This window comes from Drosophila bipectinata, chromosome XL, assembly GCF_030179905.1.
Source record: "Drosophila bipectinata strain 14024-0381.07 chromosome XL, DbipHiC1v2, whole genome shotgun sequence".
Classification (NCBI taxonomy): Eukaryota; Metazoa; Arthropoda; class Insecta; order Diptera; family Drosophilidae; genus Drosophila; species Drosophila bipectinata.
The window spans coordinates 6741380-6761455 of NC_091734.1; the positions used below are offsets into that span (position 1 = coordinate 6741380).

The 20076-nt window shown below is 47.1% G+C and overlaps 4 protein-coding genes across 10 annotated transcripts; 2 read left to right on the forward strand and 2 right to left on the reverse strand.

Annotated features, from left to right (window-relative positions):
• Positions 1-175: 175 nt before the first annotated feature.
• Positions 176-1547, reverse strand: LOC108122768 (uncharacterized). The gene is made up of 2 exons (XM_017237524.3): positions 723-1547; positions 176-668 (listed from the first exon to the last, which is right to left on the reverse strand). The coding sequence occupies exons 1-2, from the start codon at positions 1424-1426 to the stop codon at positions 455-457; spliced, it is 918 nt and encodes a 305-aa protein (XP_017093013.2). The 5' UTR covers positions 1427-1547; the 3' UTR covers positions 176-454.
• Positions 1548-1858: 311 nt separating this feature from the next.
• tilB (touch insensitive larva B) lies at positions 1859-5431 on the forward strand. Its single transcript, XM_017237523.3, has 4 exons — positions 1859-2075; positions 2130-2976; positions 4743-4958; positions 5020-5431. Exons 1-4 carry the CDS (start codon positions 2066-2068, stop codon positions 5123-5125), a joined length of 1179 nt encoding a protein of 392 aa, XP_017093012.2. The 5' UTR covers positions 1859-2065; the 3' UTR covers positions 5126-5431.
• A 1015-nt stretch (positions 5432-6446) lies between these two features.
• wap (DDB1 and CUL4 associated factor wap) lies at positions 6447-9134 on the reverse strand. Its single transcript, XM_017237568.3, has 5 exons — positions 8398-9134; positions 8140-8332; positions 7622-8081; positions 7386-7567; positions 6447-7323 (listed from the first exon to the last, which is right to left on the reverse strand). Exons 2-5 carry the CDS (start codon positions 8328-8330, stop codon positions 7125-7127), a joined length of 1032 nt encoding a protein of 343 aa, XP_017093057.1. The 5' UTR covers positions 8331-8332; positions 8398-9134; the 3' UTR covers positions 6447-7124.
• Positions 9135-9177: 43 nt separating this feature from the next.
• On the forward strand, positions 9178-20033 carry Usp2 (Ubiquitin specific protease 2). Of its 7 annotated transcripts, none has more exons than XM_017237564.3 (11): positions 9178-9242; positions 10859-10995; positions 11051-11697; positions 13305-14234; positions 17658-17883; positions 18193-18339; positions 18404-18617; positions 18686-19008; positions 19069-19218; positions 19289-19367; positions 19432-20033. In XM_017237564.3, exons 3-11 carry the CDS (start codon positions 11221-11223, stop codon positions 19502-19504), a joined length of 2619 nt encoding a protein of 872 aa, XP_017093053.2. In that variant the 5' UTR covers positions 9178-9242; positions 10859-10995; positions 11051-11220; the 3' UTR covers positions 19505-20033. The 7 variants fall into 7 exon arrangements, with proteins under 7 accessions (XP_017093053.2, XP_017093056.2, XP_017093054.2 ...); XM_017237565.3 differs by having other exon boundaries at positions 9237-9330; XM_017237566.3 differs by lacking the exon at positions 9178-9242 and adding an exon at positions 9262-9347.
• The last annotated feature ends 43 nt before the right edge of the window (positions 20034-20076 follow it).

Below are 20076 nucleotides of genomic sequence, written 5' to 3' on the forward strand. Positions count from 1 at the left end.
GCTACAGGTATAGGAATATTCTGTAAGAAACTGGAGTTCTTTACGTCCAAGGAAGTGGAGCCATCATCAAGGACCTTGATCGAAGGATACTTAAGGATTATACAAAGGCTTCACTGCATCATTTTTTCTCGTCACCTTAGATTACCTCTTCAGCTTATAAGTTAGTTATGTGTAGTTAGTCTAAGCAATGATTCTAATTAATTTTATTTTCGATATCGTATCAGAGTGTGTACAAAAGTAGTTCGGGTCATCAAATTTCCATTTCCATTTGGCCCCTGGTTTCGAATTAGTTTCTGATTTAATTAGACCTTAAGGTGTACAGATGTACAGAAAATGCAAATCTGACTCTATGTGTGTGTGCTTCTTGACCCAACCCAATGTTAGTATTCCATTCCAGCGGTAAATCCAGCACCGCCCCAGCCCAGTGATGGTGATGAGATGAGAGTTCCTAGCTCTACGAGGATGTCAGGGGCACCAGCTTGATCCATTCGTTGACCACGGCCTGGTGGTAGCCTATGCGCTTAAGAAGAGCCTCCGACCGCCAGTTCACGGCCACGATCCAGGCGGTGAGAGTCACCTCCTCGTTCTTGGCAATCCGCTTAGTCATGGCAGCTGCCAGGAGGCCACCTAGACCTCGTCGTTCCGCTTTGGGCAGGACTTGAAGCATGCTGGAAACAACGTTAAGGATTAGGCCACCGAATACAATATCTTGCGGATCTTACCCAAGGCCGGAGAAATCGTTCTGGAAGATCCAGGAAATGAGTTCGCCCGTATCACTCCGACAGATTCCCAACGTATGGTTGAAGCGGATGAGAGCCCGTAAATAGGCCAAGGATCCCTCACCTTTGTTCGGCCAAATGGAGTGAACCATGGCCGCGTCCTCGTCAGTGAGCCGTCGGATATCGAACTCCGACAGCAGTTCCGGCACCTCGGCCTTCCTCGCATCCTCGTGGCTCAAGACCATTCCGAAACATTGACGCGGCTGCATCTCCAAGACACCCCGTTTCTGAGCCAGCGTCTTGACCCGGTCACAGAATCCTAGATCCACATTGGTCAGCAGGGCACCCTGAGTCCATTCGATGCGATTGGTCTGCTCCAGGCACTCCCACATCTCGGGGCAGCCGTCCGGTTGCCAACTGAAAAAGGAGACACTCTGGACTATGTCCCGGTGGAGACTGACGTACGTTCCCCACTTCCGGAAGTCACCACGGCGATGAGTGAAGAACTGCTTCCTCAGGGATATGTAATCCGGATCATCGCGACTAATTTTGGCTTCGTCCAGCTGGCGATCCCACTTTCTCTGATTGTAAAACAGCAGATAGTGAAAGTTTTGGACTCCGAACTTGGTCTTGTACAGAGCGAGCAGCTCGTCTACTTCGCTATCGCTGAGTGGACGCAATATATCATTATCCTTGTCGGTTCCCATTGTCAGATCGTGACCACATGTACGTATGTGTATTATCAAGCTGTGTTTTCTGTCTGGCCGCCGCTCAATCGCTAGACAAACTGGCCGGCGCACAACACGACGCAATTAATTCGATAGTTCCACTACTTAATTGTAATTCAGCTGATTAGATTTCTCTCGCTAGTCCAGGAGCGGAATGCCGAAAGAGAAATTCGAGCCGAAAAACAGGCCGGGTTTCGCACCCGGAAGATGTTCATTATCACCAGGTCTTAAGTGATTTTATTGGACGGCAGCTACTTTATCAGCACAACTATTGCATAAAATACAAATAAATATTGCATCTTGCAGTGGGTAGCCAAGTGGTGACTTCTTAACACCCTTACTGTCTGACAATAAAGGTAGGATAGGCTTCATATTGTTCACTGGACGGAGAAATCCGCTCCTGGAACGACTAGTGACGTCGCAATCGATATGCATATGCATATCCATTCAATGAGTTCAACGAAATGCAGTTCCAAGGTAGGAATGGGACCAAAACAATACAGAATGACTTGGGGAAAACAGTAGGCCATCAAATGACGTATCTACCGATTGCCTAGCAACGGCGTAGACTGTTATTTTCAAGGCAATAGTCCCACTTCAGCATAACAACCATCCAATATGGTTCGCAGTGAGTAGTTGAAACTATTATAAAATATATTATTTAAAATATTTGTACATTTAGTCACCGAGGAGTTGATTCGCAAGAAGGCCGAGCACAACGAGCGGCTCATCAGCACCCTGGAGGAGGTCTCGCTGCACCAGGAGGACATCGAAAAGATCGAACACATCGGAAACTGGTGCCGGGAGCTAAAGATTCTCCTTTTGCAATCCAATCTCATTGGTCGCCTGGAAAATCTGCACAAACTAAAGCGCTTGGAGTACCTGAATGCTGCCATAAATAACATCGAGCGTATCGAGAACCTGGAAGGCTGCGAATCTCTCAAGAAACTAGATCTCACTCTAAATTTTATTGGTCACTTGACCTCCGTTGAGTCTTTAAAAGGCAACATCAACCTGCGGGAGTTGCTCTTGATAGGAAATCCGTGTATTGATTATCCGAACTACCGGAATTATGTGATAGCCACTTTGCCGCAACTAGAGAGCTTGGATGCTGTTGAGATCACTCGTTCGGAACGGCTGCAAGCTTGTCGCGAGTTGGTCGCCAATCGGGCCAACATCGTGCAGTGTCAGGCGAATCAGGCCATAGAGCGGGATGAGCAACGGATTCGTGTAGCCAACCAGCAGCGCGCTTTGGCGGAGCGGTGTGCCGCAATCGAGGACGAGGAGGAACGCATCCAGACCTTCTGGCAGTCAAAGAGCGAGCACTGTCCTGAAATCCGCACCGAGATTGCCAGGCAGCATCGCCTTGGACGCGAGCGTCACGAGCCAAAGTCCGCGGAAACGGTACCAAAGAGGCCACGCCATCTCTTCGCTCCCTGTGGAAGGCCATACAATCTAAATCAGGCCAAGCTGAATTTTAATTTTCAAGACGAACCAGATCACTATCTGCTTCATCTGGAGGTTTATAGGTGGGTTTGGGAAAGGTCCATTTTCAAAAGCTTTTTTTTCCAAAACCTCGTCTTTCCATAAACATAACTCAGGCAATTTCTGTCCGATCCAAGAATGTTATACCTTTCCCATCTCGGCTCTTTCAGGACTTTATGTTTCTTCCAAAAACTGGCATTCAAAAAATTTTAAAAATTTTTGAAAATTTTCCAATTTTGTACCCTCATAAAATTTTATCAAAAATCGATGAAAATTTTCTGTCGCAGATTTTTGTGAATAATGATAGTATTTTAACCCAGAATTGTTATAAAACCATCCGTTTAGGGATCGGTTAAGTATTGGCTGAGATATGATAGTCCCCGTTGTTAGAAAATCGAATTTAGACCCCTAGGATCTGGAATGGTGAAAAAATGGCTTTTACCCAACTTTGATTAGCCATAACTCAGCGAATTCTTGTCTAATCTAAGAATGTTATACCTTCCCGATCTCAGCTCTTTTAGGACTTAATGTTTTTGCCAAAAACTGGCAGTCAAAAAATTTTAAAATTTTTTTGAAAATTTTCCAACGGGTACCCTCGTAAAATTTTATCAAAATTCGATGAAAATTTTCTGTCGCAGATTTTGTTAAAAATTGATAGTATTTTAACCCAGACTTATTATAAAACCATCCGTTTAGTGATCGGTTAAGTATTGGCTGAGATATGGTCTTCGCCGATGGTAAAAAATCGAATTTAGACCCCTAGGATATGGAATGGTCAAAAAATGGATTTTACCCAACTTTTTATAGCCATAACTCAGGCAATTCCTGTCCGATCGAAGAATGTCATACCTTCCTTATCTCAGCTCTTTCAGGACTTAATGTTTTTGCCAAAAACTGGCATTCAAAAAATTTAAACATTTTTTGAAAATTTTCCAAGGGGTACCATCGTAAAATTTTATCAAAAATCGATGAAAATTTTCTGTCGCAGATTTTTTTAAAAATTGATAGTATTTTAACCCAGAATTATTATAAAACCATCCGTTTAGTGATCGGTTAAGTATTGGCTGAGATATGATAGTCCCCGCTGGTAAAAAATCGAATTTAGACCCCTAGGATCTGGAATTTAAAAAAAATGGATTTTACCCAACTTTATATAGCCATAACTCAGCGAATTCTTGTCCGAGCCAAGAATGTCATACCTTCCTTATCTCAGCTTTTTCAGTACTTAAAGCTTATACCAAAATAAGGCAATAAAAAAATTTAAAAATTTTTTGCAAATTTTCCAAGGGGTACCCTCGTAAAATTATATAAAAAATCGATGAAAATTTTCTATCGCAGATTTTATTAAAAATTGATAGTATTTTAATCCAGAATTATTATAAAACCATCCGTTTAGGGATCGGTTAAGTATTGGCTGAGATATGGTGTTCTCCGATGGTAAAAAATCGAATTTAGACCCCTAGGATCTGGAATGTTAAAAAAATGGATTTTACCCAACTTTATATAGCCATAACTCAGCGAATTCTTGTCCGAGCCAAGAATGTCATACCTTCCTTATCTCAGCTTTTTCAGTACTTAAAGCTTATACCAAAATAAGGCAATAAAAAAATTGTCAAATTTTTTGCAAATTTTCCAAGGGAAAAACCCTCATAAAATTTTATAAAAAATCGATAAAAATTTTCTATTGCAGATTTTGTTAGAATTTGATAGTATTTCACCCCAGAATTATTATAAAACCATCCGTTTAGTGATCGGTTATGAATTGGCTGAGATATGGTATCAAATATATAAAAATAATTGCATTTTCCAGACATTTGGATACTTCATTAATTGACGTAGATGTGGAGCCCTTCTACGCCCGAGTAACTGTCAAGAAGAAAATCTTCCAGATTGCGTACAACGAAGAAGTCAAGCCGGATGAAACGTTGGTGCAGCGTTCCCAGGCCACAGGACACCTACTGGTTACCTTGAAGAAGCTCATGGTGAATGAAGTGCTGCTAAGCGCCAAGAAAACTCTGACACAGAGGTGGGCTTTCAAATAATCCGAATAAACCAGGATCCTAACTCCCTTTCTTATCTGTTTCCAGCCCAAGCGATAAGGTAGAGCCGAAGAAAACTGGTGAGGTAGAACTCCGTGGCGTGGTGGACATCAGCAACATATGTGCACCCCCTGATCTGCCGGACTTGATATAGTTTAGAACGCAGCAGCTTATTATTTAAAAATGGTTTATTGAAATATTTGTCGGTTTTGGTTTGTTTTCTCCTTCAATTCAATCATTTTTGTGTTTGGTTTTTGCGCCAAAATCTCAATCAATCGTCCAAAGAGCTCCATCGGCCTTCTAGTAACCACCAGCCAGATGGGATGTCTAGATGTGGATGTGTGTATCTGGGTGCGTGTTTATAAAAACATTCAATATTTAAATGTAGTTACATGGCCATTACATAAATAGCATAATGCAATAAATAAGCACAAATTAAGGAGAATAATTGAAACTGAAACTGCTGGTGTTTTCCAAATATTTGATATCCTATTTTTTTTGTGTATTACTCTTTTTTTTTCACAGAAACCATTAATGCCAAATCAGTATACAATACAATATATATATATATAACCGATGGCTATAAATATCAAAAAGGATTCAATGGCGAACTGGGATTTGGAGGGGGGGACTTCACAAAATCAGGGGATAAGTCTTGTTCTGATTGTTGGTTGGTGTTACACATTTTTTTGTTTCTGTGGCTAAAAAGATTCTCGTTCATGTTGTATGTACAGTACATGACCTTTCGGGTTATTAGTATTACTATATATTCATTTTGTATACACATATACATATTCGTATGAATATATGGAGTGGCTGAGCTGTGAAATTGCTATAAATTACAAGATACATAAAAAAATTCGATTTTTCTTCTGGTTTTCTGTTTTGCTGTTTTGTCTGGAGAAGTCGCTGTTGTCCTGTGGGGATTTGGAGGAGTTATTATTATACCATTTATAGGGGGTATATCCTGTTTTACTGTGAAATGATCATAGTTTCGCCTTGTTGTGTTCTTTTTGTTTTTGTTTGTTTGTTTGTTAAATGGATATAGCAACAATCTTGTATTCTCTCTCGCTCATATATTTCGGTATTTGTTTTTTTTTTTACTTTTAGTTTGTATCTTTAAATAGTATTGTATTCTAGCTGTGTTGTGTGCAGTTGTATTCCGTCTCCAACATCTCCAATCTCCGATCTCCAACCTCCACTCCCTCTCGGTTTTATTCAGTTATATATTTAAGTATTCTCGCTTACATTATTTAAATCATTTTATTTTTGTTTTGCATTTGCTTAAGTCCATGGTTTTGCTTTTGTTTTTACTTCTTTTCGTTTTTGTTTTCGATTTTTCGATTTTGTTTTTGGTTCTCTTAAAAACGTGTTATAAAAATTAAAATTGAACAAAGTAAAAAGTAAAAATATTTCGAAAAAGCGTTTTCTTGTGGTAGCTGTCTATTTTCTGTTTTTTGTTTTTGTTTGTCTCATTGTGTTTTTGTATTTTTTGTTATGTTTTATTGCTGCTGACTCAAAATATTGATTGGTAACAATATTTATGGTTGAAAAAACGAGGTAGGACATTGTTTTAAATATTTTTTTGCTCTTATATTCCCATTGGTTTTTTTTTTTTGTTTTTTTTGTCGTCTAAGCCAAGCATTACAACATTAAACAAAGCTCCTCAAATTGATTTGTTCAAAGGGGGCAGGGGCAGGGGTGACATTTTTGGGCCTTGTCAAGTGTGAAATAAACTACAATTAGAAATACATGTTTTGGTTATACCTTATAGACTTATATACTTTTATAGTCAACTAAGCTATGATCTCTAAAATACACGATCCTTATCGTCCATATCCTTTCGACTCCTTTCCTTTCCTTTCTCTCTCTCTCTTTCCATATCCACTTCGCAATCGACAGTAAATAAATAAAATATTACGGAAGCGGTGACAGAACCGATCCAACTGAAGCTCAAGCCTAGCGCAAACGTATGCTTCAGAAATTTAAAAAAAAAAACGAAACAAATACCAACAGCAAATATATGTATATAGGTGTATGTGTAAGTGTTTTCGTGGTGCTGCCCTCTCGTCTCCAGTTTCCGTTGACTGTGCGTTGTTCAGCCATTGCAGCCAAGTGCCAAAAAAAAAACAAATCCAACAAAATAAATTGACTCAGACCCGCAGGATCTCGCAAGCTTTGTTGTAGCAAATGGCTATCCAGTCGGGCTGGGTGGCGCCCCACTGAATCTGATTGACTTCGCCCTCGGCAGCTGTATAGGCTAAAATTGGATCCTCGATTGCGCGTGGCATTTGTTGTATATCCCAGATCAGTGCTTGGTGATCATCACCGGCAGTGCAGATGTGACAGGAACTGTAGAGACACCACATCGAAATAATAACGCTTGTATTAATCATAAAAATAATCCTTCTTACCTATGCGGCGCCCACGCAATACCGTTGACGCACGCTCTGTGATTGCTCAGTCTTGCAACGGGTGTACAAGGAACACGAACATCTAAAATAATAACTTCACATGAATCCATGGCAACTGTGGCTAAATAGTTCGGGTCCTGTTTGTTCCAGGCCAAGCGCAGCAGCGCGGTGTGGGCAGGATCCTGAAAAAAATACAAGTTGAGTCTATTTCCATGTCAGGGGGGGCTCTCACTCACCTCATAGATAATGGTCGAGTGCTCCAGGTGACGCAAATCAAACATGCGCACCGATCCATCGGCTCCAACCGAGGCGAACATGTCCCGACCGCCGCCTGCCCGCGAAAAGGCTATGTCATAGACCTCCTTGTCGTGGGCAATCAGCTGTGTCTTTACGTGCCCCGCCACATAGACGCGGGCGTGTGGCTGGCCAGTCTCGAGGCCCCAAATAGTGCAGGTGGTGTCTATTGAGCTGGTGCCAACCAGGTTGGGATCCACTTCGTTCCAGTCGAAGGAGGTGAGCGGGGCGCAAAAATCACTATTCTTATTGTTATTTAATACGCATTCGAGACGAGTGTCCGGCTCTCCGGCACGCCATACACGTAAGTAGTCGCCGCTGGTGGCCAGCAGATCTGGATAGACCCCTTTCGAGTCCGGAATCCACATGATCTTGGTGGTCGGATATGGATGGTCAAATGTGCTGTGATGGATAATGAAAAGTTGTCAGTAAATCAATGGTACCGGAGCGGCATTGTTACCTCTTGGCACTAAATTCGCTGGTATCCTCATCCAGGCTGATGATCTGCACCTTGTTGTTGTACTCCTCGATGAAGCTTCCAAGGGCCAGCCGAAAACGCTTGTCCGGCCGGACGCTCCAGTTCATGGAGTACAGCGGCCATGGTGCGAGATATTTATAGATCTCCTTGCGCTTCCCGGCGGTCGATGACATAACTGTAGGGGGGGGCGGACAAGGACAATAAGGAGGAGTGCTGGGCAATTAGGCGAGAGAGACAGACCTGAACTGTGTGACTTGTACTGGGTAAGTTTACAATGAAGATGCTATCCGCAGTAAGGGGACTCTCCTCAAGAACGTGGGATGATGAACTGGATCGGTGTGTGATGGCAACCAATAGCGGATGATGGTTTGGATTTTAAGACGGTGATAATGACCGATGATTAATGTCTGATGATAATAATGATGATATGACGACGCCTTTCAAAACTGCGCAAAACTCAACAAAAAGCCAATGTGCAATGGGAAACAGAGATGTTCTTCGTTTGTGTTTCGCATTGGCACTTTTACAGCGGACGTTCCTGGCTTTTCTTTACGGGTTGGTTTTCCTGAGAATTCACTTCATTTTGCGGCGGCAGTGTTGCCAGCTCGACCGTCTTCCGGCTGAATGCGATTCTCGTCGAAGTTTTCTGGCTGAATTTGACGTCGGCCAGTGGGGCGGATTGGTGGGGAACCGTATCAGAAACCCGGCTCCAGCGGCGTGGACATTTCGGCCGCAATGCGTCCGCTTGGCTGGAACTTTTCCGGCCCTCCCTCAAACTTGACAACACTAAATTAGAATTAAACCACAAATAGCAGTCCCGTCTGTATTCTGATCGACTCTATTGAGAACTTGGTAAATGCTATTCGCTTTCTTTTGCAGCCACTTTTGCGAATGGCGTTTAGAATTTTCACACGGAGAAAGAATTTTCACTTGCGCTGTATATACTAGAGATGTGCCAGGGTTTGCGTTGCGATTCGATAACTATTCGATTTGATTTATCGAAGCTCGATTGCAGATACCCAAATTTCGCTTTGCTCAATTATCGCCGCTCGGCCACACTGGCCAAAATAAAAAAAATCAGTAAAGTAAGTTTTCTGCTGCTCTGAAAATTTCAATATTTTTAGCAGATGCATAAAGTTATTTGACACAATTATCGTCTGAGAGCGAGGCGCGGTGTGTGATTAAAACAAGTATATAAACAAATATAGACGGTTTTTTCTTCGAAACGACCTCGTTCGACTCGTGATATTCGTTTTGCGGTCAAATTTTCCCTACTCTCCCCCTCTCACTCTCTCTCCATCACTCCACCAGCAGCAGCTTTAATATTAGCCTGGATTTTTCGGTTTCTGCTCGGTTATTTTCGAGGATCGGCTCAAGGCTAAAAAAAATATGTAAAGCCATCGTCACTTTTCCACTTTCCTTTTTGAGCAAGATATTTCACTTTGCGTAATTCGTATTTGCGACAGTGTTAGTGTGTGTGTGTGTGTTTGTGTGTGTAAGAGAGAGCTCGTGGCCGTGTGTGTGTGACTGTGTCCCCAATCGTGCTATCTCGCTTGCCCACATATGGTGGCGCTGGTTTTACTACTGCCATCCCTTGCTCCCACGCCCCCACCCCGGCCCCCCATTTCACTGTCAAACCAGCAGCGTGAATGTGTGCCTGTATGTGCTTAAAGCGCTTTTAAAAATAGACTTATTTCGTTTCATTTTATATTTTGTTGTTGCTTTTATCATAATTATTGGATTTTTGACGGCAGCGGCGGCGGCGGTGGCGGCGGCGGCAGTGAGAGCGTACAATTTTTTTTTTTTTGATCCAAAAGGCGCAGCATCATGAATAATGAAAACGTGGTAACCGAACCAAAAAAAAAAAAAATAAAAAAGCTTTACACACTATGCGTGTTGAAGTGTTGGTGTGTGAACTTGAAGAATTTCATTTATTTCTGTACGGGTGTGCGTGCGTGTGAATGGGCTGTAGTTGATAGTATTTTATAAACGAAAGATCGATTTGGCCATTTTATAACAGTTAAGTCCCCTCCAACCCCCTTAACGGTCGTTCGGTAAATACGCCAAAAATGGTGAAAACTAACGGTTTCCTTATGTAGACTGCCTGGCGGCACACACACACACACACACACATACATCCGACTCGTTCACACTTATACTCCAATACAACTTCAGTTTAGTGTTACCGCATAACCCAACCCCTAGCCCCCCCCCCCCCCCCCCCCCCCCATCCCCTTGTAATTGTTGTTGTTATGACGAGAACTTGCAGAACCGTTTGTTTTTTTTTTTTTTTTTTTTTTATTATTATTTTGTGATTGTAAACAAGTGACGCAGCTGATCAGTTGTCCATGTCCCCACGTTCCAAGTGCAACTCACTGGCGAAGGTTGCGGCGCATCTGAGTGGCCCCTAGGTGTCTCGGCACATGTGTGTTGTTAGGCCTTAATTAATTGATTACATGCCCAGTGTGTTGGTTTGGAAAAATCAATTCAAGAGTTGATGGGTATGGTTACGGGGGTGGGGAGCTCCCCTTGAAAAGTTTAGCACTATCCTTGGCATCCCTGGGATATTTAAATTTTAACGAACCTTGAACTCGCCAGCCTTGAGTTCTCCAAAACAGAAGCCGAAGTGCTGTGCGGAATGCGGAAGCTTTATTCCATGATGCCTAATGACTAATAACATTATTTTTTTCTTGCCTTTCAGTTGCCTATTTATTCAACAGCAACAATAACGGGTCTTAGATGTAGGACATAAGCAGATATTAAGTTTAAAACTAAACTAAGCCTTGGGGATAAGACGAAGATAATGTGTAAATAAGCAGAGTCTACAAAGGAGTCGAGGTAGGTGAATCACTTGAACCTATTCGAGGTTAATTATTGGCACTTTTTAAAGCAGGAAACAAGCCAAAAACTACGGACGCCATCACATCCACGCCAGAGGAACATCCAAACAACGAAGACAAGGGCACCCAGGGCACGTGCAATTAGAAACAGTATCAGAGATATACCCAAGATCGAAATCCTGACCGCGGTTAGATTAGAGCTGCTGCTGCTGCTGCCACTAATATGCGTGTAATTGCGCCGCGTAGATCGTCAACGTCAGCGGCGGGCAGCGGCAGTCTATACGGCACATCGTCGGCCGGCGGCGCCACCGGCAGCAGCAGCGCCTCCACCAGCGGCAGCGGTGCTGCGGACAGAAGTAGCATCACCACGAACGGCTATTCACGTTACTCGTCCAGCTACGATCGCAGCAGCAGCCTCTCCAAGTGGCTGCCACCGTCCGGTAGCTCCTCGGCCGGCACTTCCTCGTCCACGTCCGGCTACGGCAGTAGCTATTATCCCAGCTCCTATTCAACGTACTCCTCCAGTCACACCGGCGGCTCCTCGTCGTATACGCCGCGCTCCAGCCTGCAGAGGAGCAGTGTCGGGTCGACAAGCTCATCCTCGTACTTGAACGGAGGCGCCGGCTCCAGTTCGTCCGCCTACCGCACCAGCTCCTCGTACTTGAACAGCTATGATTCACCTACGTACAGCCGATACGGAGTGAGTGTTGTTTTTTGGTTAACTTCTTGACCTTGTTTACTTTACGATTATGACCCCCGACCCCCCCCATGCCTTTGGAAATGGTTAAAACCGGTGGCAGATCTCTTTTCATAATCGGTTTGGATCTGTATCTCTATCCGTAGACTTAAGTGATTACAAAACCTGTATGCTGGGCCCCTGGTATAACTCTAATCACCAATCCCTCCTCCTACCTGAATATTGTATACATTTGGTGAAGTCATCGCACAACATATCATTCGAAACCCTATCTAGTCGTGTACGGAGGGTGCTTAGCCCCAAGGAGATCAGTCAGTACTTGGTTATTAGTCTGTAGAGGATCGTCCCCCATCCGAAGACCTCTCGCATTGGCTTAGTCATCTCAGATCGCATCTCATGAACGGACACCGTCGCCGACAACAGGCTCTACACTCACTCATGCCTCATGCCGCGAGATTGTGGTGATCCCTGCCCAGCCTTACCACCCCACCCTCCCCACCCCTCCCCTCACCCCTTTTCCTGCCTTGTTTTGGCATTGTAGACCCTGTCGGTAGTGTCATGATATTTTCGTTTTGCTGATTTGCGTTGCGTTTTGCGATGTTTGTGTTGTATTTTTGTCATTGCATACAGCAACAACAAGCCACCAAACATGAACCACCCACCACCCAGACACCCAAACACCCACACACCCAGTAGAGCACACCCACCCCCCACAACCACACCCAGACCGACACACACACTGGCTCAAGACCTTAGGCAAACATGCGGCATTTTACGACAAAGACAAAGGCCAACCACTACAGTGATCTCTCGACGGCGGGGATACTCAGTAGATAAGTTGTGGGCAGAACCCCCTCCCCCCAGTTAGGATAGAGGGCTCTACCATGGCCCGGAGTTTGGGGTTCTGGGAGAGGTTTTACAGTTCAGGAGAGGGGAACCACTTGTTGGCACAAATCCAATGGGGGACCTATATAGAGCAGCCGATGGGAACCGAGTCGGGGGGAATATAGCAACAATTGTGTCATCAGTCCGCATCAGTAAGGTTAACGTGCGTGAGTGTGTGGGTGTCTCTGGGCCGTCTGTCTGAAGTTTTTGTTTAGAAATACGAGTGGTGGTGGGCAGTAGGTGGTGCAGTCTCCTCGCTGCACTCCCAGCACTCCCGGCACTCTCAGAAGGAAATGTGCCAACATTTTGTGGGTCAAACATCTGGCAATGAAACTATATATATAGCCCCTCCCCGTCAGGAATCTAGACCCCCAAACCCGAGCTGAAACCTAAGTATTATTTTGTGATCATCTCTCATCCTCTGTTTCTGTTTCATTTGTGTATAAAATCGCCATCATCATGGAGTTCATCATTGATGTTTCTGTTTTTTATATTTTTTGGTTTTTTTTTTGTTCATATATATATGTATATATATGCCCGCCCACATATATATATCTCTGACATTGAAACATGTTGCCGAATACCGTTTTGCCGTTTACCGTTTACCGTTTTGAAAACCGTTACCTCCAAAAACCACCACAAATATTTCGCTCATCCCAAAAAAAAACTTAAATGTTTCACCAAAAAAAAAACCCGAAACCCAAAAAAAATAAAACAAAAAAAAGTTATCGCGAAAAAGTGGAGGCAAGGTTGCATCATCGAATGGCGATAGCTTGAGCTCGAGTGGTGGATCCACCAGGAGGGGGGCGGGCGATGACTATGGCAGCATCCGGCGCGGGGAGACCGCCAAGAAGCCACCGCCCAGTGGAGGAGGCACCTCCTCCTCAAGCTCCAATGCGAACAGCGGCGAGAGCAACGGCGGCCACACCACAAACACGAAAAGACTCTCCAGCTCATCCTCATCTCCGTCGCTGGCCCGCCTGGTGGCCACCTCCGGATTGGACATCTACGAAAAATACAGTCCGGCCAACTATAAACCCAACTGTGAACTGTCACGTTCCAGGTCGGGTCATGCTGAGCCGGGTGATGCGGAGAATGGCAGCAGCAGCGATGCAACCACCACCACCACCACCACAGTGACTCTGGATAGGCCACGGAGCAGCCGGTATAGTCGTCTCTACAGCAGCGGCAGCGATGCAGGAACAGCAGACAGCAGGGATTCGAGCTCGGGAAGATTGGGCTCCGGCAAGTTCACGCTGAGCAGCAGCAGCAGCAGCGGCGACGTGCCCACCGCCACCTTCACACTTCGCAGCAATCGGACGCGTCGCCACGTGGAGGACACATCCCCCGCACCAGCGGCGCCAACGCCTCCACCGCCGCCGCCACCGCCACCTCTGCCCGCCAGCACCACCACCTCCAATGGCCACAAGACGGCGGAGAGCAACGGCCTGGAGGCGAAGCTGAACGGGCTGTCTTTGCTCTCCACCTCGCCGAAGCGGAACGCCATCTACGAGAGCCGCAGTGGCAGTAACCTGCGGAACCTGGACACCACCGACGACTCGGGCGTGGGGGCGGCCGGCGCCGCCAAGGCGGAGAATGGCAACGGGGATGTGAGCGCCACGGCGACCTTCAAGCTGGGCGACGGCAGTAGCAAGGTAGAGCAGAAAGGAGCAGCTTGGCCCAACTATCCAAAGACTAACCACTTTGCATGCGCTCCCCCTCCTCCAGGCAGGAACTAAGCTGAGTTTTGTGAATGTCCAGAGACTAATCCAGATTCCAGATTCCAGATTCTGGAATCTAGAACCCTTGCATTACCCATTCTTGCCACAAATCCCCCCCGTCTCTGAGAGCTCCCCTGATTTTGAAATGTGTTTTTATTTGTTGTGTGCTTATTTGTGCGATAGCCCGGCAGTTTCATTTAATCAAGTTTACATTTCTATGTATTTTTAGCTAAAATCTAGCCGATTGCGCCCCTTCTAACTTTAATTAATCGCAAAAAAGAGTATCGCAAAAATAAAGATCGCCACGCAACTAATATACATCCTCCTATCACCACAAAAAAACCAGAAAACCAAAACTAAAACCAAAACTAAACCCCCAAAAAAACCAAAAGAATCCCCCTTAGAGTTGGTTGACTAGGATTCAGGCTTTCAGGATCGAGGCAAGGAGGCTGAGGCGACACGGACTTCGAATTCGAATCCAAATCCGAGATCAGAGTAGGCTGAGCTCTAGCTCAGATGTCCAATTCTCGGAGTACAAACTATAACACAACACATCTCGTACCCATTCAACTGTAGACTCACCAACTCACCAAAAAAAAACTAAAATCCCAAGGATTCCCGCAAGCCGAACCAACTAAGGAGCCAGGAGTAGAGGAGTAGAGGAGACTCGAGACTCAAGAAACCGGGAACCGGAACCGGTAGCCGCGCCACACCGTCGAATGATGTTAGACATTAAGAAAACCAGAGGATTCCACAAGATTCCACAGGCATCCAAATTGCAGGCAACGGCGAACGCAGCCCCATCAGGAGGATCATCAGCATCCGCATCAGCATCCGCAGCAGTAGCAGCAGCAGCAGCCGCTGGAGAGACAAGCGCAGTCACAGGAACAGCAACTGGTAACCAGAACACATCGTCGCGTCGAGGTTCCGGCTCCATATCGCGACTAAAGGGAAGTAAACACACCACGGCAACTACTGGTGCTGCAGCCGGAGCATCGGTGGCTGTGGGCAAAACACACGCCGCCTTGGCGGCAGCCAAATACGGAGGCGGAGGTGGAGTAACTGCAGCCGTACGCTCTGGTCCTGGAACTGCAGCAGCAGGAGCAGGAGCTAATCCCGTGCGAGCCGCCAATCAGCGCTATTTCTTGGTGCCCAGCTATAAGGACCCCACATTCCTCAAGGCCGAATGCGAACTGGCCCATGCCCAGGTGACGACCCATTCGAAGGGTAAGCCCAGCGGCAAACGTAGTCGTGCCGTGGAGGATTCCAGAAACAATAATCCGGGAACGGGAACAGGAACCGGCACTGGGGTAGCAGCCGGACAACGATCGAATCCGGCCGGGGCGCTGGGTGATATGCGACGCACGCCCATGATCAATGGCAATCAGCAGACCGGCAGCAACGGCATCGGCAACGGCACCGGCACCTCCACCAGCACCAACAACACCACCTCCAGCACAACCACTACCATTACCACCATCACCACCACCACCACCACCACTACCAGCAACCTGCTCAAGTACAGTGCCAGGTCAGCGGGAGGAGCCACTGCGACCGCCCACCACCTACACCACCACCAGCAGCCACAGCCACAGCAGTCCCATAAGCTCTACAAGCTGAAGCCCATCCACGGCAGCTGCAACAACAACTCGGGCGCTCCCGTAGCTATTATGAATGGTCACACCACGACCACAACCAACCACAACAACAACAACAGCGGTGGACTCAACAGCATCAACAACAACATGCAACGGCAGCAGCAACAGCAACAGCAGCAGCACGATGACATCAGCTACATAGACAGCGATGAGCCGGCAGCGGGCAGCTCGGCAGGAGCAGGAACAGGCACTGGATTATCGGGTTCTTCGGGAGCAGGAACGGGAGCCATCAAGTCTAGCATTTGCTACTTTAAGCCCATAACGCCGCCGCAGCTGAGACACCACCACCAGCAGCGGGAGCAGCGTCGGGGCGACGACCAGGAGGCTCCAGGAGGTAATGGCAAGCGCTACGCCCGCCCCAAGTCGACCATCATAGCGTCGGCGCACTCCAACTTCGCGGCCAACTACGAGAAGTTCAACAACTATCGCCAGACCAACGGAACCCCGGACCCGGCCGCCGGCTCGGAGTCGCGCACCAGTGCTGGAGGCAATCCCAGCAGCAACGCCCGTCGGTACGGCATCGATTCGCTGAGCATCAAAGCATCGATCGAGAAGTTCAACAACCTCAGTGGCCAGAAGCAGAGGCAGGCGACTCCGACGCCAGTGCTGGGAGCCGGATCGCGGGCAGGATCGTCGGGTAGCTCGGCCGCGGCCGGACGCAGCAACCAGAACATTGGGAGCAGCAGCGGGAATCTGCAGCAGCGCTTCAGCAGCGATCTGGACAACATTCGCGTGGCGGCCGGCTACAGTGGCTCCCTGACACGTGCCACCTACCGGTCGACGTCCACCGTCAGCCAGGCGGCGCCGCCGACAGCCGCCGGCTCCGGCATCGGGTCGATGGCGGTGAGCAAGGTGCAGATGCGGGGAGTCCACGGTAGCAACAGCAACCGGCAGGCGGTCGAGTGCGAGGCCATGACTAAGGTAACGAACAACGACAATGCCGCGACAGCCACACCAGCTGCAGCCGTGGCAGCCACACCACCACCACCACCACCACATCAGCCATCAGCCACGTCTTCCGTCTCCACCACAGCCACAGCCACAGCCCCAGCCTCCAGTACAGTCACAGACACAAGTACAGGCCCAGCTACGGGCTCGATAGCCGCCAGCGATAGTGTAAGTCGAGCGACTTGGCCAGGTTCAGTTTAGTTTTCTTTTCTTAACTCTCCATTCCGTTATCTTCTATATATATATAGTTGCATATATTATGTACTAGAGTATCCAAAAAAAAAAATCTTATATTTCCTCATATAGCAAGAGAGACATCAGTTTGTAGAGAAGCCATCTTATCCCATGTCCCCCGTATCGCTCCACCACGCCACACTGCCGCATCACTTATTGTTTCAGTATCCTTAGCATGTCGCTTTGTTTCTCCCAGCTCCCGCTTCTACTCGTCCCACATCTCATCGGCATTCCAGACCTCATCCTCACCACCACCACCACCACCACCACCACTACCACCTCTTACTAACCTGGTCTAATTGTTGTTTTCTTTGGAATCACTAACCGCTCGATTGCTAACCAGTTGCTTTGATTTCTTACTGATTACTTTAATTTTAATCGATTAATTATCAATTAACCACATCCGGCCCATCCGATGGGCAGCCAACGGCTGGTGGATGACACACAGCCCTTGGCTGCCCAGCGGGTCCGGCTTAAGGCTTCAATCTAAATGGCATCACCCTTTTCTGTTGGACAGACGCAGGCGAGAAGTGCCACCGGGAACAGCGGCAGTGCTCGGAGCGTCCTGCCGCCCGTGTCGCCCACATCGAGTCGCTACTGGGAGCACGATCGCGATCGCGACACAACCACCAGCCGCAGCACCGTCGGCACCTCATCCTCCCTCAACTCGTCCTCGTTGAAGCACAGCACCGACGATGGCTACAAGAGCGCCTCCTCAGCCACCAGGGATGAGAAGTCGGAAGGTGAGTACACCAAGGTGGGATGAGATAGAGGGGGCATAGGAGGCCATGACTCTTGCCTCAAATTGTGACAGTGACAGACCCTAGTCCCTAGTATAGAGAGTCCTGAGTACGACACGTTAGTTTAAATTCTTAGTGTGAACGAAAGCGAATGCCAGTGTACAATCGCGACGATAATACGCCAAGTGGCCGACGACGAGACGATACCGATGCATCCAAATTGGGGAGTGCCCCTTGGCGGTGCCCAAGCATTGCCCCGACACCCACGCCCATTGAAATTAATCTATCCCGTTTACGAATGCCACTCCACAGGTTTGTGCGGGCTGAGAAACATTGGGAACACTTGCTTCATGAACTCGGTCATCCAGTGTTTGAGCCACACCCAAGAGTTGACCCGCTTCCTGCGCTCGCACCATGGATCGCGTTCCGCCTCCACCAAGGATCAGCAGATACTCCACGGTAACTCCATTTCTAGAATCATTCCCCAAAGATCAGTCTCACTAATGGGTGTCGTTATCCACAGAATTTGCCAAACTCATCCAGGAGATGTGGACATCGAATGTGCACACTGTGACGCCGATGGAGCTGAAGCGCGCCTTCTCCACCAAGCACCGCATGTATAGCGACTACAACCAGCAGGACGCCCAAGAGTTCCTGCGCTTCTTCCTTGACTCGCTGCACTCGGCCCTCAACACGGGCGTAAAGGGAGAGACGCTCAACATTGATGATAATCTCAGGTGAGTGGCTTCTGGCCGAAGCTCCACGACAGACGGGTCTCAACATTGCACCTCTCATCCGCACACAGTGACAATAAGAAGGCGGACCTCACCTGGGAGTGGTATACGCGGCACGAGAACTCGCTGGTGCGCGACCTCTTTGTCGGGCAGCTGAAGAGCACCCTGAAGTGCACCACCTGCGGCAACACCAGCGTCACCTTCGATCCGTTCTGGGACCTGAGCGTGCCATTGCCCTCATCATCACGCTGCAAGCTGGAGGCCTGCTTGGACCTCTTCATTCGCGAGGAGGTGCTCGACGGCGACGAGATGCCCACATGCGCCAAATGCAAGACACGACGGAAATGCACCAAGAGTTTCACCATCCAACGTTTCCCAAAATATCTAGTTATACGTAAGTTATACAGAGGATAGATTCTTCTAGAGAATACTAACCATAGAGAACTCTCTTCAGACTTGAAACGTTTCTCGGAGACGCGCTGGAGCAAGCTGTCGAACATCGTGGAGTTCCCCACAATGGATCGCGAACTAAACATGGGCTCCTATGGGGCCAACTCCAACTCCAATGTGCATTACTCGCTCTACGCGATATCCAATCATATGGGTGAGTCTGACTGGGCTGCCTACTGGGGCACAGTACCAATCTTATGACTTGCATCTCTCCTTCATCGCAGGCTCAACTGCTGGTGGACATTATGTGGCCCTTTGTAAGCATCCCGTTTCCCGTAAGTGGCACGAGTTCAACGATAATATGTAAGTAGATGGTGTGTACGGAGTGCTGGATCACTCACTGATACCTTCTCTCCCGCCAAAACAGTGTCAGCGATGCCTTGTCCGAAAACTTTCTCGTTTCATCCAGTGCCTATATACTTTTCTATGAGCGTGCGTAAGCTTTCCACGCCAATTGCAGTGTTTACTTCGTAAAATGAAAAAAAAGAAAAAAAAAAACCAACAAAAATAGAAGAAAAACTGGGACGATGACGGATGGCGGCGGCAGTAGCTTCCGTGCAAGGGACGGTGATGTAACATCTAAACGGGAGGACGGAGGAGACAGCAGCCAGAGCATGCAGCCGGGAAGGAGCCGGGAAAAAACTTGTAGAAACGCTTCGTAGAACGGCATTAAATGAAAATTACTTAATTTAACTAAGCTTAAACTGCAAGCACAGGCAACGCAACTAACACCCAAAACAACCCACAATGCAAGACCCGAGAAACCAAACCAATTAGGCGCCGGAGGCGGCCCGAAAGCGAAGTAGCAAGTGTGCATAGAGATCATGGACAAAATGTACATACTGCATAGTTGAGCTTCGATGTCTTAACATAAACATGAGAAAACAATGAACTTGTGTGTGTGAACAAACAAACAAACAAACTAAAAAAAAAAATCAATTTTCGGCAAACCAACAAACCTAAACAAACTATAAACAAAAATATCCTGAAAAGAACCAATCGAATCGAACTA

What these genes read in the sequence shown, in the direction of transcription:
- LOC108122768 (XM_017237524.3), bottom strand. Translation starts at nt 1,426, where the DNA reads ATGGGAACCGACAAGGATAATGATATATTGCGTCCACTCAGCGATAGC. An exon ending in AACGATTTCTCCGGCCTTGG is followed by an intron (nt 669 to 722) that starts GTAAGATCCGCA and finishes CGTTGTTTCCAG; the next exon opens with CATGCTTCAAGTCCTGCCCA.
- tilB (XM_017237523.3), top strand. An exon ending in CTTCATCTGGAGGTTTATAG is followed by an intron (nt 2,977 to 4,742) that starts GTGGGTTTGGGA and finishes TGCATTTTCCAG; the next exon opens with ACATTTGGATACTTCATTAA. An exon ending in AAGAAAACTCTGACACAGAG is followed by an intron (nt 4,959 to 5,019) that starts GTGGGCTTTCAA and finishes ATCTGTTTCCAG; the next exon opens with CCCAAGCGATAAGGTAGAGC.
- wap (XM_017237568.3), bottom strand. Translation starts at nt 8,330, where the DNA reads ATGTCATCGACCGCCGGGAAGCGCAAGGAGATCTATAAATATCTCGCA. An exon ending in AGCGAATTTAGTGCCAAGAG is followed by an intron (nt 8,082 to 8,139) that starts GTAACAATGCCG and finishes TATCCATCACAG; the next exon opens with CACATTTGACCATCCATATC. An exon ending in ATTGCGTGGGCGCCGCATAG is followed by an intron (nt 7,324 to 7,385) that starts GTAAGAAGGATT and finishes GTGTCTCTACAG; the next exon opens with TTCCTGTCACATCTGCACTG.
- Usp2 (XM_017237563.3), top strand. Translation starts at nt 15,020, where the DNA reads ATGATGTTAGACATTAAGAAAACCAGAGGATTCCACAAGATTCCACAG. An exon ending in GGATCAGCAGATACTCCACG is followed by an intron (nt 18,340 to 18,403) that starts GTAACTCCATTT and finishes CGTTATCCACAG; the next exon opens with AATTTGCCAAACTCATCCAG. An exon ending in AACATTGATGATAATCTCAG is followed by an intron (nt 18,618 to 18,685) that starts GTGAGTGGCTTC and finishes ATCCGCACACAG; the next exon opens with TGACAATAAGAAGGCGGACC.